Source organism: Hypomesus transpacificus, chromosome 14 (assembly GCF_021917145.1).
Source record: "Hypomesus transpacificus isolate Combined female chromosome 14, fHypTra1, whole genome shotgun sequence".
Taxonomy (NCBI): domain Eukaryota; kingdom Metazoa; phylum Chordata; class Actinopteri; order Osmeriformes; family Osmeridae; genus Hypomesus; species Hypomesus transpacificus.
The window spans coordinates 332,970-350,240 of record NC_061073.1 but is presented as its reverse complement, the minus strand read 5'-3'; the positions used below and the strand labels follow the sequence as shown (position 1 = coordinate 350,240).

General features: G+C 50.9%; 1 protein-coding gene across 1 annotated transcript; it reads right to left on the bottom strand.

Annotated features, from left to right (window-relative positions):
- Positions 1-897: 897 nt before the first annotated feature.
- On the bottom strand, positions 898-13,922 carry myt1b (myelin transcription factor 1b). Its single transcript, XM_047034171.1, is given in 18 exon segments — positions 898-1,043; positions 1,591-1,734; positions 1,831-1,934; positions 3,220-3,311; positions 3,859-4,080; positions 6,381-6,461; positions 6,878-6,940; positions 7,674-7,742; positions 8,287-8,349; positions 8,584-8,726; positions 9,734-9,820; positions 9,823-9,960; positions 10,234-10,430; positions 10,555-10,775; positions 12,375-12,494; positions 12,601-12,691; positions 13,153-13,287; positions 13,780-13,922. Coding segments are annotated over 18 exon segments (2,169 nt in total). The 5' UTR covers positions 13,838-13,922; the 3' UTR covers positions 898-902.
- Between the last annotated feature and the right edge of the window lie 3,349 nt (positions 13,923-17,271).

The window sequence follows — 17,271 nt, the reverse complement described above, 5'->3', positions numbered from 1 at the left end:
GATGATGATGTCATGCTCTACAACCTCTGTCTCTTCTTCAAGGCCTATCAGGGTGTGTGTGTTGTTGGTATGTGTGTGTGTATGTGTATGTGTGTGTGTTTGTGTGTGTATGTGTGTGTGTATGTGTGTGTGTGTGTGTGTATGTGCGTGTTCCTGCTTGGAGAGTCCTTCCTGCCTTCCCTACTGCCCATGATCATGTGATCACATGATCACATGATCATACAGCCACCAGCTAAGACGCTCAGGCAGCACCTCTGCTTCCTGTTCTCCTACAAGTCTTCTCTCCATCCCTCCATCCCTCCATTCCTCCATCTCTCCATCTCTCCATCTCTCCATCCCTCCATCTTTCCATCCCTCCATCCCTCCATCCCTCCATCTTTCCATCCCTCCATCCCTCCATCCTTCCATCTCTCCATCCTTCCCCGTGGCCTTGGTGCTCTCCTGCTATGAGTCATGGTGTCCATGGAGACCACTTCCTCTAAGCTTGTATGACAGGACGGACAGAGCTAACAGCTACAGTGACAGCCAATGGAAATCCAGACTCTTCATTCAGTTGGACATGAAGGATTAAGTTGAAGGATGAGGTTCACATCCTCTTTACTTCTCTGCATCCTCCTTCCAGACCAGAAACAGCTATTTAAGTCCTGGTTCTATTGATATTACTAGTTCTTGTTCTAGTCCTGGTTCTGGATTGGGTCTTTTAAAGTTGCTGTTTAGAAAACCTGAATGCCCTTTTAAGTATTCACCTTTATGATTCTGTAAAGTCTCTTGTGTCCCCCCCTTCACCCCCATTCACCCCCCTCCATCCCTTGACCCCCCCCCCCTTAGACCATGATGTCCCCCCCAACCCCTGACTTTAAACCCCTCAACACTGACCCCTGACCCCCTCAACCCCACCCTCCTCAGACCTTGATGCCCTTGACGGCCTGGTTGATGGTCTCCAGCAGAGCCTTGTTCTCTGGGCTCTGCAAGCGCTCCTTGTTGCTGTACATGTCTGTTAGCGTCGACACGTAGCGGTCGAAGTTCTGCTCGGTGATTGGCTCCTGCTGGGGTGGACAAATAACCAATCATGAGCCTCTCGAGTGCTGTGTGACTGTCGATGACTGTGTGTGCGTGTTTGTGTGAGTGTATGTCAGAGTCAGATGGGAGTCAGATGGCTGAGCGGTTAGGGAATCGGGCAAGTAATCAGAAGGTTGCCAGTTTGGTTCCCGGCCGTGCCAATGAAGTTGTGTCCTTGGGCAGACACAGGTGTGTGTGTGTGTGTGTGTGTGTAAGGGGGGGGGCATGATCATGGCCTATATGGTCCCTCATGTGTAGTGATGATGGTGATGATGTGGAGTGAAGGCAAGGCACTTCACCCTACTTGCCTCGGGGAATGTCTCTGTACTTACGGTAAGTCGCTCTGGATAAGAGCGTCTGCTAAATGACTAAATGTAAATGTGTATGTGTGTGTGTGCATGCATGTGTGTGTTTGAGTGTGTGTGTGCGTGCATGTGTGTATTTGTGTGTTTGAGGGAATGTATGAGTGTTTGAATGTGTGTGTGTGTGTTCATATGTGTTTGTGTGTGTGTGTATGTGAGTGTGTCTCACCAGGTGCGGCAGGCGGATGTGGGCTAGGCTGTGTATGAGCGCGTGGCTGAGACCAGACAGCTCCAGGAACAGAGCTTCATTCTGCTCCTCCATCATCTTGTTGTCCTGCTCGATGCTCTGCAGGCTGCGCTCCATGGAGGAGATCTGGACACCAGCATCATTCCATCATCACTACACATGAGGGACCATATAGGCCATGATCATGCCCCCCCCCCCCCACACACACACACATACACACACCTGTGTCTGCAGGTTAACCATGTCTGCCTCCACCTCAGAGTTGGACTCGTTCAGGTCGTTTATCTCCTTGTTCAGCTGCTGGATGTCCTCATCCTTATCCAGGACTGACAAGAGGAGAGTACAGTAGTGGACAGTTAGACTGTGTTATAGTATAGAAGACCCTACACCCACACACACACACCCAGACACACCCACACACACACACCCACACACACCCACACACACACACACCCAGACACTTGGGGTGGAACGGTACATGTCTCGGTACCGTTCCGGTAACCATGATGCTGAACCAGCATCATGGTTCGGTGCATGAAATTACACAGAGAATACACGGTATAAAAATAAATAAAACTTGCGTGCAAATAAATTAATGTAATGCAGAACTATTGTTAGATAATCGTGTTCTTTAGGGACACCGCTTTAGCTTGGAAGCTCTGATTGGCGCCGCCATGAGTCAGAGATAAGCTAGCAGCACTAAGGACGAGTATGGTGAGTGGTGGCGACCCACGAGAGATAGAGGACCCGCCGGCCTTTTGAAGATTGTAAGTTTGGGAAAACTTCAGAATCAGAATCAGAAGGGATTTGATTCTCCATGAATGTACTTTGGCAGGGAGGTGCATACATTAAACATATAGGAATATTGAAACTTAAATATGTGGACTAACTATACAAAAGGAGCAAAGTCTAGCTAATACTAAGGGGAATACAAAATAAAATATAAAATATAAGTAGCCCTAATTTACAATCTAACCTAAAAATACAGATAGTGCATTTTTGTTTTTGTGTTTTGTTATTTCAGAATCAGAAAGTTTCAGTTTCCCAATCAGTTCCAGTAGTACAGGCGAGAGAGTGGTGGACAAGACAAGCACTGTGTGTCGGCATTGTTCAGCAGTTGTGGGGTATGTGAAACATTTAACATGCTAACATATATAACGCATCTGGCGTGTGCTAAATTACAAAAAATACCCGACGCCATCACCCAGGTGTGCCAATCACTGGAACGAGACCCCAAAAACTGTCCAACTTCTCATCCCTACAGTGCTTAACCAGCCTTTAGATACACATTCAAACAGGTCCCAAAAAATCACTGACGCAATCGGAATTGACATGTCATCTTCAATGTGCCCGTATTCACTCGTAGAGGAACCTGGTTTGTTTTGCTTTTCCCTCCGTTGTACCAAACTCGTACCGAACCGTGATGTCTCAACCGCGGTATGAACCGAACCGTGACTTCAGTGTACCGTTCCACCCCTACCAGACACACACCCACACACACAGCCACACACACACACCCAGACACACACACACCCACACACACACACCCAGACACACACACCCAGACACACACACACCCAGACACACACACACCCAGACACACACTCTTACCGTCACTGGTCCTGGCCTTGGTGCAGAGGAAGTCTTCTCCAGTGAACTTGATCTTTTTCTTAGAAAAGGAGGCTCTGGGACACCCGGATAGGCTGGAGCAGAGGGTCAGGGGTCAAGGTCAGGGGTCAAGATCAGGGATAAAGGTCAGGGGTCAAGATCAGGGGTCAAGATCAGGGGTCAGGGGTCAAGATCAGGGGTCAAGGTCAGGGGTCAAGATCAGGGGTCAGGAGTCAAGATCAGGGGTCAAGGTCAGGGGTCAAGATCAGGGGTCAGGGGTCAAGATCAGGGGTCAAGGTCAGGGGTCAAGATCAGGGGTCAAGATCAGGGGTCAAGATCAGGGGTCAAGATTAGGGGTCAAGATCAGGGCTTGCAGATTGTCATAGTGGGCGTGGTCCTACTGGGCATGGTCATGGTGGGCGTGGTCAGAGTGGGCGTGGTCATAGTGGACGTGGTTATAGTGGGCGTGGTCATAGTGGGCGTGGTCATAGTGGGCGTGGTCATACTGGGCGTGGTCATGGTGGGCGTGGTCATAGTGGGTTTGGTCATAGTGGGCGTGGTCATAGTGGGCCTGGTCCTACTGGGCGCATGGCCTGTGTGGGCGTGGTCATAGTGGGCGTGGTCATAGTGGGCGTGGCTCACCTGCGGTGCGTGAGGAAGCTGCCGTTGGCGTGGCCAGAGCCGTCGCAGGCGGGTGTGGGGCAGCTGGGGCCCTCGGCGCGGAAGGCCTTCCAGCTGAATGGGGCTCCGCCCAGAACACCCTCCTTCTGCCGGCGCGCCGCCAGGGGGCATCCATACGCACTGCGGTGGGTCGCATACTTCCCACTGATGTGGCCCAGACTGTCACAGCCAGGCACCGGGCATCTACTGGGATGGGGAGGAGCGGGGAGGGAGAGGAGGGCAGATGGATAGGGAGGAGAGGGAAGGCAGAGGGTGTGGAGGAAGAGAATGAGGGTGGAGGGTGTGGAGGAAGAGAATGAGGGTGGAGGGTGTGGGGGTCGACGTTAGCATCTACTAACCCTGAAAAGCCCAATTTCTCGCATATCAAGTTTTACTATTAGCGCTAAACCGTAATAAAGTGTAACTATGTACCTACAATGTTGTAACTACAGGTATCGCTATGTAGTTACATGGTAGTAACTGTTGCCTAATACTATTACATAATCGTAGTACTAGTATTATCAGTACTAGTATTATCATAATTACACAGTAATATAATGTTAGTTTCATCAAGGATCACAATGACTCTTGCTTAGAGACTTGTTGCTCTTGTTGGTTAGTGGTTACTGATTTAAATTGTTGTACTGGTGTGAAATGTTTTTGTTACTGTTGCTTGCTTTTCTACAGGTACACTTAAACTTATAGCAATTCATGTTGTTTAATTGTAACTTGTTTAACTACATGCTCTTATGGTTCTTCCCTTTGGCACTTGTTTTGGTTGTTCACAATATGTGCTTCATGTTTTGGCTACCCGCAATGTTTTTGGGGCCATCCTGTTGTTATTATCAGTGACCTATGCACTTTTTAAAGCTCTCTCTTGGAAGTCGCTTTGGATAAAAGCGTCTGCTAAATGAATACATGTAAATGTAGTGTAAACATACAGCAGCTTCTCCAGTGAAAACCGTCCAAGAAGCACAGCACACAGACACCAAACTCTCCAGCTACCACATCAACACAGCAAGGCTCACACATTTGGGTAATATGATGTATATATTTATAAATTTTTTGGGTGGGATTTGATATTCTGTCTTTGAGATCTATGCTGCAATACTCAAGCATAACTAGCTAACCCTAACCCTTTCCGTGCGTGTCCACTACAGCGGCGCGGAGCGTCGGCTTCCAATCCATTTTCAATGAAACCGGGCGTTGACTCTCGTGTACGGAGCGTACGCGAGCATCAACCGTGTTGGTTTGAAACCGGGCGTCATTGAAAATGAAACTGGGCGGTTGACGCTCGCGCCGCTGTAGTGGACACGCACGGTAACCCTAACTACAGTCAGATAACCTAAATGCCTGTGTGGCCATGGATGATGTCATCAATATGCAATGTTTGAGGGGGTTGGGTGGCCGCCTGTCTGGAGGTACGTGTCTCTGAGCGCCTGTCTGTCTGCTGGAGGTGTGTGTCTGAGCCTGTCTGTCTGCTGGAGGTGTGTGTCTGAGCCTGTCTGTCTGCTGGAGGTGTGTCTCTGAGCCCCTGTCTGTCTGCTGGAGGTGTGTCTCTGAGCCTGTCTGTCTGCTGGAGGTGTGTCTCTGAGCCTGTCTGTCTGCTGGAGGTGTGTCTCTGAGCCTTTCTGTCTGCTGGACGTGTGTCTCTGAGCCTGTCTGTCTGCTGGAGGTGTGTGTCTGAGCCCCTGTCTGTCTGCTGGAGGTGTGTCTCTGAGCCCCTGTCTGTCTGCTGGAGGTGTGTCTCTGAGCCTGTCTGTCTACCGGACGTGTGTCTCTGAGCCTGTCTGTCTGCTGGAGGTGTGTCTCTGAGCCCCTGTCTGTCTGCTGGAGGTGTGTCTCTGAGCCTGTCTGTCTGCTGGACGTGTGTCTCTGAGCCCTACGACCTGTACGTGTGTCTCTGAGCCCTACGACCTGTACGTGTGTCTCTGAGCCCTACGACCTGTACGTGTGTCTCTGAGCCCTACGACCTGTACGTGTGTCTCTGAGCCCTACGACCTGTACGTGTGTCTCTGAGCCCTACGACCTGTACGTGTGTCTCTGAGCCCTACGACCTGTACGTGTGTCTCTGAGCCCTACGACCTGTACGTGTGTCTCTGAGCCCTACGACCTGTACGTGTGTCTCTGAGCCCTACGACCTGTACGTGTGTCTCTGAGCCCTACGACCTGTACGTATGTCTCTGAGCCCTACGACCTGTACGTGTGTCTCTGAGCCCTACGACCTGTACGTGTGTCTCTGAGCCCTACAACCTGTACGTGTGTCTCTGAGCCCTACGACCTGTACGTGTCTCTGAGCCCTACGACCTGTACGTGTGTCTCTGAGCCCTACGACCTGTACGTGTGTCTCTGAGCCCTACGACCTGTACGTGTGTCTCTGAGCCCTACGACCTGTACGTGTGTCTCTGAGCCCTACGACCTGTACGTATGTCTTTGAGCCCTACGACCTGTACGTGTGTCTCTGAGCCCTACGACCTGTACGTGTGTCTCTGAGCGGTACGAACTTTAAGAGCTCGGGGGCATCCGGGTCCTTGCTGGGGGCGGTTTTTACTCCACATTTCTTGGCACGCGGACAGCCAGACAAACTGCAAACACAAAGTATGAAGCCGATAAAAAAGTCTGGTAAAGGAACAGCCTTAACACTGCTGAGGGGGAGGAGCCTGGAAGAAACACTACAGGAAACCAGATATATTCTGAAATTAGAATCAAATTTGATTAGATTCAAATCAAATGAAATTGAGATCATCCCCAGTAAGGCCTGAATTGTGCTGGTGAGATATGTGTGTGTGCGTGTGTGTGCGTGTGTGTGTGTGCATGTGTGTGAATCCTGTCTCCAACTAAGATGATCTGTCTCTAGACTTCTCTGACCTTGTGTGTGTATGTGTGTATGTGTGTGGGAGGGGGGGGTGTATGAGTGTGTGTTGCCTGTAAGTGTGTGTTGTTTTGTGTTAGCGATTGGAATGTGTCTCCATGCCAGTGTGCAGGTGTCAGACAGTCCTACCTCCTGTGAGAGGCGTAGTTTCCGGTGATGTGGCCGGAGCCGTCACACCCTTGGGTGGGGCACCTGGGGGGGTAGGGGGGAGCATCATCAGCAGATGCATTCATATTAGACTTGTTTAAGCACCCTGTAGCCGTGTAGCATTAGCATGGTGGAGGTCCGTAGCTTTTCAATGAATGTCTGTTGCATTAGCATGTTAATATGATAGAGGTCTGTGGCAGTATCACGTTAGCATTGGAGCCATAGTTTCATTGAAGCATTAGATAGGTCTGTAGCGTTAGCATGTTAGCATGACTGTGGTCTGTGGCATTAGCATGGTAGCTTTGCTAGGCGTGTGTAGCATTGGCATGGTAGCATGATAGGAGTGTGTATCATTAGCATGTTAGCATGATAGGAGTGTGTAGCATTAGCATGGTAGCATGATAGGAGTGTGTAGCATTAGCATGGTAGCATGATAGGAGTGTGTAACATTAGCATGGTAGCATGATAGGAGTGTGTAGCATTAGCATGGTAGCATGATAGTAATGTGTAGCATTAGCATGGTAGCATGGTGGTGAGGTGAAGGAGCAAAGGAAAAGAGGAGAAGAGGGAGTGTAGAAGACAAGGAAGGAGGAGGAAGAAGAAGACAAGGAGAGGAGAGTGTAGAAGACAAGGAGAGGAGGAAGAAGAAGAGGAGGAGGAAAGAGAGTGTAGAAGACAAGGAGAGGAGGAGGAGGAGGAAGAAGAGGAGAAGGAGGAGAAGAGAGTGTAGAAGACAAGGAGAGGAGGAAGAGGAAGAGGAAGAGGAGAACACACATACTTGAGTTCAGCAGAGTGAGCCGCCATGAGGGAACGAAGACTCTTATCAGCAAGAGGACACCCAGAGAGACTGAAGGAGAGATATAGAGAGAGAGAGTCAGAGAGGGAGAGAGAGGGAGACAGAGAGAGGGATGGAGAGTCAGAGAGGGAGAGAGAGGGAGACAGAGAGGGAGTGAGAGGGAGACAGAGAGAGGGAGACAGAGAGGGAGAGAGAGGGAGACCGAGAGAGGGATGGAGAGTCAGAGAGGGAGAGAGAGGGAGACAGAGAGAGGGATGGAGAGAGGGAGACAGAGAGAGGGATGGAGAGAGAGGGATGGAGAGAAAGAGGGGGAGGGATGGAGAGAAACAGACAGAAAGCAAGAGATAGAAAGTGAAAGATACAGAAAAAGAGAGATAGAAATGGAAAGAGAGATAAGGAGAGAGAGATAAGGAGAGAGATAGGAAGAGGAAGAGAGAAAGACAGTAATAGTCAGCAGGAGCAGGTAGAGAGCAGCCAGGCAGAGATCCACAGGTTCTGTCATGCAGGAGGCCTAGGAGGAGGGTGTAATCTACCCTACCTGGGTCTAACCCTGACCCCTGACCTTGGGTGTGAGTCTCTACACTGGGTGCCCTACCTGCGATGGGAGGCGTAGTTTCCAGTGATATGACCACTACCATCACAACCAGGGGTGGGACACCTGGGGAGAGAGAGGAGGAGGAGAGTGGAGGAGAGAAGGAGGACAGAGAGGAGAGAGAGAGAGAGAGAGAGAGAGAGAGAGAGAGAGAGAGAGAGAGAGAGAGAGAGAAGGAGAAGCAGCGAGAGAGGGGGAGGAGAGAGATGAGGAGAGAGGTGAAAGGAAGAGAGTGAGGTCAGAGGAGGAGGAGTGTGTGTGTCTGTGTGTGATGAGGAGTGTGTGACAGGGATCCCTTACAGAAGCAGGTCTTTCTTGCAGTCCTTGGGTTGGAACTTGATCTTGAAGTTGGGGGAAGTGACATCGCCAGGGTACTTCCTGTCCTCCCAGGCTTCACAGTCCTCAGGATCTGACGAGGCACAGGACTGGCCTGTGTGTTCCATCTGAAGATCACACACACACACACATACCTTTGAATTAAAATATTGGACATAATAGAACATGCTTGGGTAGAACCTTAGAGACAGAGCTGCTGGCACATGTGTGTTGAGCATGCATTTCCCCCACTACTTTTCAAAGTGGTAGGGCCCCGCCCCACTACTTTTGACTCAGAGGAGTGTTGAGTGCATTTAATGTATCTACTATTAAAAATGAAAAAAAAAACAGTCCATTTACTCTAAAGACTATCCTTCAAACGCCTACTGTAACAAGTGAATGCACCTGTCCGTCACAGTGATCTCCTAGCTACAGCCAACCAGGCCCCAGAGGCAGAGCATCGACCACCCCTCTCAACAACTCATTGCTGCTAACGCTATCAAGAATAGATAAAAAAACGAGTCAGTTGCAGATGGTAGGGTGACGTCCTCTTTTACCCGGACATGTCCTCTTTTCGAGACCTAAAAAACGCGTCCGGCATGGATTCCAAAAACATCCGGGATTTTGTCTCGTCAGATATTTGTGTTTCTCTGGGTCTTTCACAAACTCATTATTACGCCCTTACAAGTTTTGGGATATGTATCTCCCTTACGTTCCACATTCTTGGGCGAGCTCCGACTGTAGAGAGAACTGTCACAGGGCTGCCAACTTTTCCAAAAACCCTTGGCGTGAGATATTTGGGAACTCACACCCCCCCCCCCCCCCCCCCCCCCCCCCCCCCCCGAGGCGAGGATTCGCAAGCTTTACCCCCCCCCCCCCCCCCTCAGGACCAGGTTTTCATGAGCTTGACAACATTAATTTTTGTTACTCAAATGTATGTGAATGTTTACAATTATCCATTGTCAATTAACAAAGAATACAAATAGGACACAAAAGTTTGACTTGTTCATAAAAATATAGACTGGTCCCGAAGAAAGGCCCCCGATATGTCCCAAATGTTGCCCCACCACTTTTAGACCTGTGGTGCCACCACTGCTTAGAGAAGCTGGCAGGGTAGAACCTTAGACAAACAAACCTCCTCTATGTCCTCTTCTCTCTGGCGGTTGGGTTTAGTGTAGTCCAGAGGCCCCTCCCACTCTTCTTGCTTGTGGGGCGTGGCCCCAGGTGAGGCGAGGCCAGGTGGAGGGAGGAGGAGGAGGAGGGGTCAGGAGAGAGCACAACTGGACTGGAGCCCTCATGTTTAATAGGCTTCTTCATGCTCAGGTCCAGAGTTCCATTCTCATCCACCTCGATGTCCACATTCTGCAGGCCAGGGGTCACATGGGGTCACACAGGGGTCATACAGGGGTCACAGAGGGAGGGATAAGAGAGGGAGAACTGAGAGGTAGGGAGAGTGGGAGGGAGGGATGAGAGGGGGAGGGATGAGAGGGGGGAGGGATGAGAGGGGGAGGGATGAGAGGGAGGGATGAGAGGGGGAGGGATGAGAGGGAGGGATGAGAGGGAGGGATGAGAGGGGGGAGGGATGAGGAGGGAGGGATGAGAGGGGGAGGGATGAGAGGGAGGGAGGGAGGCTACCTTGGGGTGCGTATGCGTAAGGGTGCTGCATGTGCTGAGGTTCTCTGGACGCTCCCAGCAGCGCGTTGACAGATTCAAGATGGCGGTGGCGGCCATGTGTGCCTCCTCGGCTTCGTGTGAGTAGGAGGAGTTCCTGTTGCCGTAGCTACTGTGGAGGCTGAGGCTGGGGGTGGAGGACTTGGGGAACGAGTGTTTAGCTGGTGGAGGAGAGAGGGGGAGAAGGGGGGAGGGGAGGAGAGTGGGAAGGAGTATGTAGTTACACGGTACATGGTAGGTAACCTTAACATGAAGTGTGGCTGATTATTGAGGGATATTCCGTACATTTGAAGGCTTTCGGTGAGCTTTCGCCGGCGGCCATCTTTGGAGCCAGCATGCGTTTCCCAAACACCTGCACATCAAAGCTGGCGTAGTCGAAGGAGACTTTGGAGTACTTCTCCAGCTCCCTGGCCAGGTTAGCTCTGGCCACGCTAGGCATGCTGGGAGACAGGTTGGGGTACGGACCCAGGTGGGACCCCTCCACATGCTTGACATAGCACATGGGTCTGGAAAGGGGAGGAGGGGGAGAGAGAGCAGGAGGGGGGAGGGAGAGCGGGAGGGGGGAGGTGGAGGAGAAAAAGTTGGAAGGGGGAGGGGGGATTGGTGAGAGATAGTTGGGAGGGGGCAAAAAGTACTATTACTACACAGTTTGACACATCTTACTCGCAATATACATGATATTGTATTTCTTCTTACAGAGAGAGGGAGAGAAAGAGAGGGAGAGAGATAGAGGGAGAGGTAGAGGTAGAGAGATAGAGAAGGAGAGGTAGAGAGAGGAGAGGTAGAGAGAGGAGAGGTAGAGAGAGGAGAGGTTGAGAGAGGAGAGGTAGAGAGAGGTACAGGTAGAGAAAGGTACAGGTAGAGAGAAGGAGAGGTTGAGAGAGGAGAGGTAGAGAGAGAGGAACATGATACTGAGCAGGAATGGGGCAGGATTAAAAGCTGAGGGCACGTTGTAGAGCAGAGCATTTATGAGCTGTAAAACCCTCTCACTTTCCTAGAGGGCTGGCGTCTGTCAGAACAGAATCCCAGGAGAAGCCCCAACACACACACACAGACTCATACACACACTCTCACACATACTCACACACCTCACACACACACACTCAGCCATCACACACACTCAGAATCAGAATCAGAAAGGGATTTATTCACCATGAAAGTTTGCACAGACAAGGAATTTGCTTTGGCAGGAAGGTGCATACAATAAACATTTAGGAATCTTAAATTTAAATACATGGTCTAACATACTAAGGGTACATAAACTAGCAATACTAACTGGAATATAATTTAAATAAAATATACAATAAAATATAAGTTGCCGAACTTACAATTTAAAATACAAATATTACAGGAGATACAAATGGTACAGATACAATATTGTTATGTAGTGCAAAATGCAAATTGTTTTAAGACATGAGGTCAGTCTCACACACACTCACACATCACACACTGACACACACACATCACACACTCACACACACACATCACACACACACACACACACTCTCAGACACACATGCGCTAAGTGGAGGCAGAGAGTCTCTGGCCAGCTGTCAGTCTGCCCCATGTGTTCCATGTGTTCCATGTGTTCCATTAGAAGTGTGAGGGCTACTAGAAGTGTCTGTGTGTTCTAACCACACAGGACAGCTCATTAGGATAACAATGACCACAACAAGACCCTCCATATGAGGTTTTTATCCGGCTGACGTGCTTCAACCACTAAGGTGCCCCAGGAAAGCAATTCATTTCTCCCCCCATCCTCACAATGCCCCCACAGCTGCACATAATGTGCTTATTGGATGCATTACTAATTAACATACCAGAGAGAGGAATAGAATACCTCAGTAGAGTCTGCAGTCACCAGGGTTATTTTAGCCATAATGAGGCCAGATGAGGGAAAGAGAGAGAAAGAGAGAGAGAGAGATGGAGAAAGAGAGAGAGAGATGGAGAGAGAGATTTTTCTTTACGCATACACAGTTTTGCGTATGTTTCCTGTGTTTCAATGTATCAGTGTCGTCCATCAGTGCTGGAGTTGTTCTGGATTTCATTTGAGATGTACCAGGAGACATGTAAGCTTCCTCCCAAAACCCTCTCCTCTTCCTCACCTCAGTATGCGCTCATTGGTTGGACTTCCTCTGAGGTGCTCTCCAATTGGCTGAGGCAGCAACTGCTTGTCGTTGCCCTTGGAAAGCTTGTCGGCAGCAGCGATTGGACAGCCTGACAGACTGGGAGGAGTCACAGGAAAGACTGGTCGAGTGCGGGACAGGAAATACGGTAGGAAGACAAAGACTATCTAACACCCCCCCACGCACACACACACCCCGGGGATACCTGCGGTGAGTGTTGCGGTTGCTGTTGACGTGTCCCTGACCGGTGCAGCCAGGAGTTGGACACTTCAGCACGTTCTCATGCATGGCCAGAACTGGAGGGAGAATTCATGGTTACACTCAGAACTGGAGGAATCCTGTCCTTACCTACTAGGTATGGTACAGACTAGGTATGGTACTCGGTTCTGGTTCTAGGTACTAGGTTCTATAACTTAGGGGAAGTCTCACCTACTCTCCAGGGGATCCTGTGTTCTTCCTTCCAATCCTGTACTAAGTATGTTCTAGGTACTTGAGGCTATAGGTACTGAGCACTAGGTTCTATGTATCTACTAGGTTCTAGTTACTGGGTCCTAGGTTCTAGGAACTTGGTTTAAGGTATGTACTAGGTTTGAGGTACTTTAGGCTTTAGAGTCTAAGTTCTAGGTTAAATGTACTAGGCTTTAAAGTCTAAGTTCTAGGATGTAGGTAATAGGTCTAAGTTCTAGGATGTAGGTAATAGGTCTAGGTTCTAGGTACAAGGTACTAGGTTCTAGATACTAGGTGAAGGTGTACGTACTCTCTGGGGGAATCCTGTCCTTGTGTGGACATCCTGAGAGGCTGCGATGGTGGGGGTAGAGGCCGGTCACATGACCTGTCCCATCACAGCCTGGGGTGGGGCACCTGATTTCTCTCTTCTCGGGTCGACTGCTCTCTGGGGGAGAGAGGGTGAAGAGATGGAAGGTAGTTGAGGAGAGGGGCAAAGGAAAGAAAAGGAGAAGTTGGGGGGGAAAAGAGGAGGATAGGGTAGATAGATAGGAGATACATAGGAGGGAAGAGGGGAGGAGGGGGAAGGAGACATTACAAGGACATGCTCCATTGGCCTCTAAATTGAATGTTAATGAGACAAGTAGCACTTAATTAGACCTGTTGGGGCGGGGCATGGCGGGGGTGAGACACATGACAACTTGTCTCCCTCTGTCTCTCTTCCTCTCTTCCTCCTACTTCAATTTCTCACTGTACTTCCCTCCCTCCCTACCTCCTTCTCCTACCTCTCCCTCCATACCTCCTTCCCCTCCCCTCCCCTCCCCCCTCTCTCTTTCTCTCCCTCCCTCCCTCCCTACCTCCTTCTTATACCCCTCCCTCCCTACCTCCTTCTTATACCCCTCCCTTCTCCTCCCTCCCTCCCCCTCCTTCCCTCTCCCACCTTTGCTGGTGAAGAAGCTCTTACGCAGAGCAGCCAAGTGTTTGGGTCTGTCCTCCATGGTGAAGTAGTGTTGGTGCTGGGGTTGTCTGAGTTCGGGGGGGGGGTCTGAGGTCGGGGGGGGGTCGGAGCAGATCGCGAGGCCCTCCCCTCCCCTGCTGGGCCTTCAGGGCGATGGCCTGTTCCAGCAGACCCAGGTTTCCTCTTGACATGTCAAACATCTCAGAGTCGTCGGTGGAGCGCAGGGACTGGCTGTCCTCATCCTCATCATCGCCATCTTCATCATCGTTCTCAGACTCCTCAGAGCGCACCTCAATCACGTCCAGGGGGGGGGGCTTGTGGGGGTTGTAGTTCTCTGGGGAGCTGGCCTTGTGGGGGTTGTAGTTCTCTGGGGAGCTGGCCTTGTGGGGGTTGTAGTTCTCTGGGGAGCTGGCCTTGTGGGGGTTGTAGTTCTCTGGGAAGCTGGCCTTGTGGGGGTTGTAGTTCTCTGGGGAGCTGGCCTTGTGGGGGTTGTATTTGTCCACCAGGCTGGCCCTGTGGGAGTTGTAGTCCATCAGGCTAGATCTATGGGGTATGTAGTTCTCTCGTTGACGAGACTTATTTGGCCTGTAGTCCTCGAGAGGGCTGTGGGTATTGTAGTTCTCTTGTGGACTGGTGTTATGGGAGTCAAAGTCTTCCTGTGGTGTGGAATTGTTGGAGTTGTAGTTCTCTGGCAGATGGGTGCAATGGGTCGTCCCTCGGTGGACAGACTGAGTGGGCATTAGCACTGGTGTCTGATCCCTGTCTGATCCCTGAGTGTCTATGCTGCTGGTGATGTCAGAGGTGGGAGGGGTGTCACCCTCCTCCCCCTCCTCCCCCTCTCTTATCTCATCTTCCTCTTCGTCTTCCTCCCGGACGTCACGCTGCTCTGATTCTCTCCTCTTCTCCTCCTCCTCATCCTCACTCTGTTGATGAAGGTTTACAGGGTGATACTGAGGGTGGTCCTCCCGCGGAACATCACATCTGAATTCCTTCACTTCTGTCACCTCGTCCTCTTCCTCCTCTCTTGCTGATGTGAAATCAGCCTCCATCTCCATGGCAACAGGTTCCTGTCCACTGGGGCTTCTGGTTCGGTTGTTTGTGTTTGTGTTGTTGTTGTTGTGAGGGACTTGGCTCAGGTGAAGGAGCGAGCTGGCTACTATGTGATGGTAGCTAGGTTCCCTCTCCTCCCTCTCCCTCTCCTCCTCCCCCTGCTCCTCCTCAATCCTCTGGGGTGCATTTCCCTCTCTGTCCACTGACGGTGCTGTGCCAGGTGAAGGCTCGATGATCATGCACTCTTCTGGGAGAGAAGAACAAAGCGTAAACCCTGCGTTCCAAAACATCTTTTCCTTGTACTTCAGTGCATACCGATGCTTCCATAATAAGGACATACTGTTGCATGCAGTATGCATACAGTTGAGAAATACAAATTACATAATATTGCACCTTGAACCCACAGAATTGTTTGATGTTACATCTAGATAAGACCACTTTTTGTATGTAGCCCTGTAGCAACACCTACCTTCCTCTGGCTCAGCTGAAGACGTGCCCTCAACCGCCGGCTCTCTTTCTCCCTCCTCCTCTCCTCCCTCTCCCTGCTTCTTCTCTGCTCCCTGTGTCTCCTCTCTTCCCTCCTCCTCCTCCGTCTCCTCCTCCTCTTCCTTTGTCTTCTCGGCGAGGGTCAACCCCTTTGCAACCTCCTCCTCCCTCCCTCCCTCCCTTCCCTCCTCTTCCCCCCCTTCCTCCCCTCCCTCCTCCCCCCCTCCCACCCCTCCCTCCGGCTCACTGGTCTCGTCACTCGGAAGCCCTCTGTCGTCCAACCACAGCTTCAGGGGGTGGGACTTCCTCTTGGCGGCAGGCTCTTCCTGTTCTTGGAGTCGCCGTTTCCTTGCCAATGGACATCCCAGCACACTGTGGTGGAGAGAAAGAGGGGGAGAGCAAGAGGGAAAGAGGGACAGGGAGAGAGGGGTGGAGAGGAGGGAGGGAAAGAAAGGGAGTGGAGAGAGGGAGAGAAATATGAGTTAATGTTAGAGAAATGTTAAATGATAAACATCTGAACAGCTTAGAAGTGAAGACAGACAGACACACACACATGATGTTAGCGTGTTAGCATGGCCTGGGTACTGGGACTAGATACACTAGCGGCACTAGAGGTACTAGAGGGGCTAGTCGGAAACTAAAGGTACTAGAGGAACTAGAGGAACTAAAGGGACATTAGAGGGACTAGAGGGACACTAGAGGGACTAGAGGAACTAGAGGGACACTAGAGGGACTAGAGGAACTAGAGGGACTACAGGGACTAGAGGAACTAGAGGGACACTAGAGGGACATTAGAGGGACTACAGGGACTAGAGGAACTAGAGGGACACTAGAGGGACACTAGAGGGACTACAGGGACTAGAGGGACTAGAGGGACTAGAGGGACACAAGAGGGACTACAGGGACTAGAGGAACTAGAGGGACACTAGAGGGACACTAGAGGAACTAGAGGGACACTAGAGGGACTACAGGGACTAGAGGAACTAGAGGGACACTAGAGGGACACTAGAGGGACTAGAGGAACTAGAGGGACACTAGAGGGACACTAGAGGAACTAGAGGGACACTAGAGGGACTAGAGGGACTAGAGGGACTAGAGGGACACTAGAGGAACTAGAGGGACTAGAGGGACTAGAGGGACACTAGAGGGACTAGAGGGACTAGAGGAACTAGAGGAACACTACAGGGACACTAGAGGACCTAGAGGGACTAGAGTAACTAGAGGGACACTAGAGGGACACTAGAGGCACTAGAGGGACTAGAGGACCTAGAGGAACTAGAGGGACTACAGGGACACTAGAGGGACTAGAGGGACACTAGAGGGACACTAGAGAAACTAGAGGGACTAGAGGGACTAGAGGAACTAGAGGAACTAAAGGGACTACAGGGACACTAGAGGGACTAGAGGGACACTAGAGGGACACTAGAGGAACTGGAAGGACTAGAGGGACACTAGAGGGACACTAGAGGGACTAGAGGGACTAGAAGGACACTAGAGGGACTAGAGGAACTAGAGGGACTAGAGGGACTAGAGGGACACTAGAGGGACACTAGAGGGACTAGAGAGCCTAGAGGAACTAGAGGGACTAGAGGGACTAGAGGGACACTAGAGGAACACTTGAGGGACTAGAGGGACACTAGAGGGACTACAGGGACTAGAGGAACTAGAGGGACACTAGAGGGACTACAGGGACTAGAGGAACTAGAGGGACACTAGAGGGACATTAGAGGGACTACAGGGACTAGAGGAACTAGAGGGACACTAGAGGGACACTAGAGGGACTAGAGGAACTAGAGGGACACTAGAGGGACTACAGGGACTAGAGGGACTAGAGGGACTAGAGGGACACTAGAGGGACTACAGGGACTAGAGGAACTAGAGGGACACTAGAGGGACACTAGAGGAACTAGAGGGACACTAGAGGGACTACAGGGACTA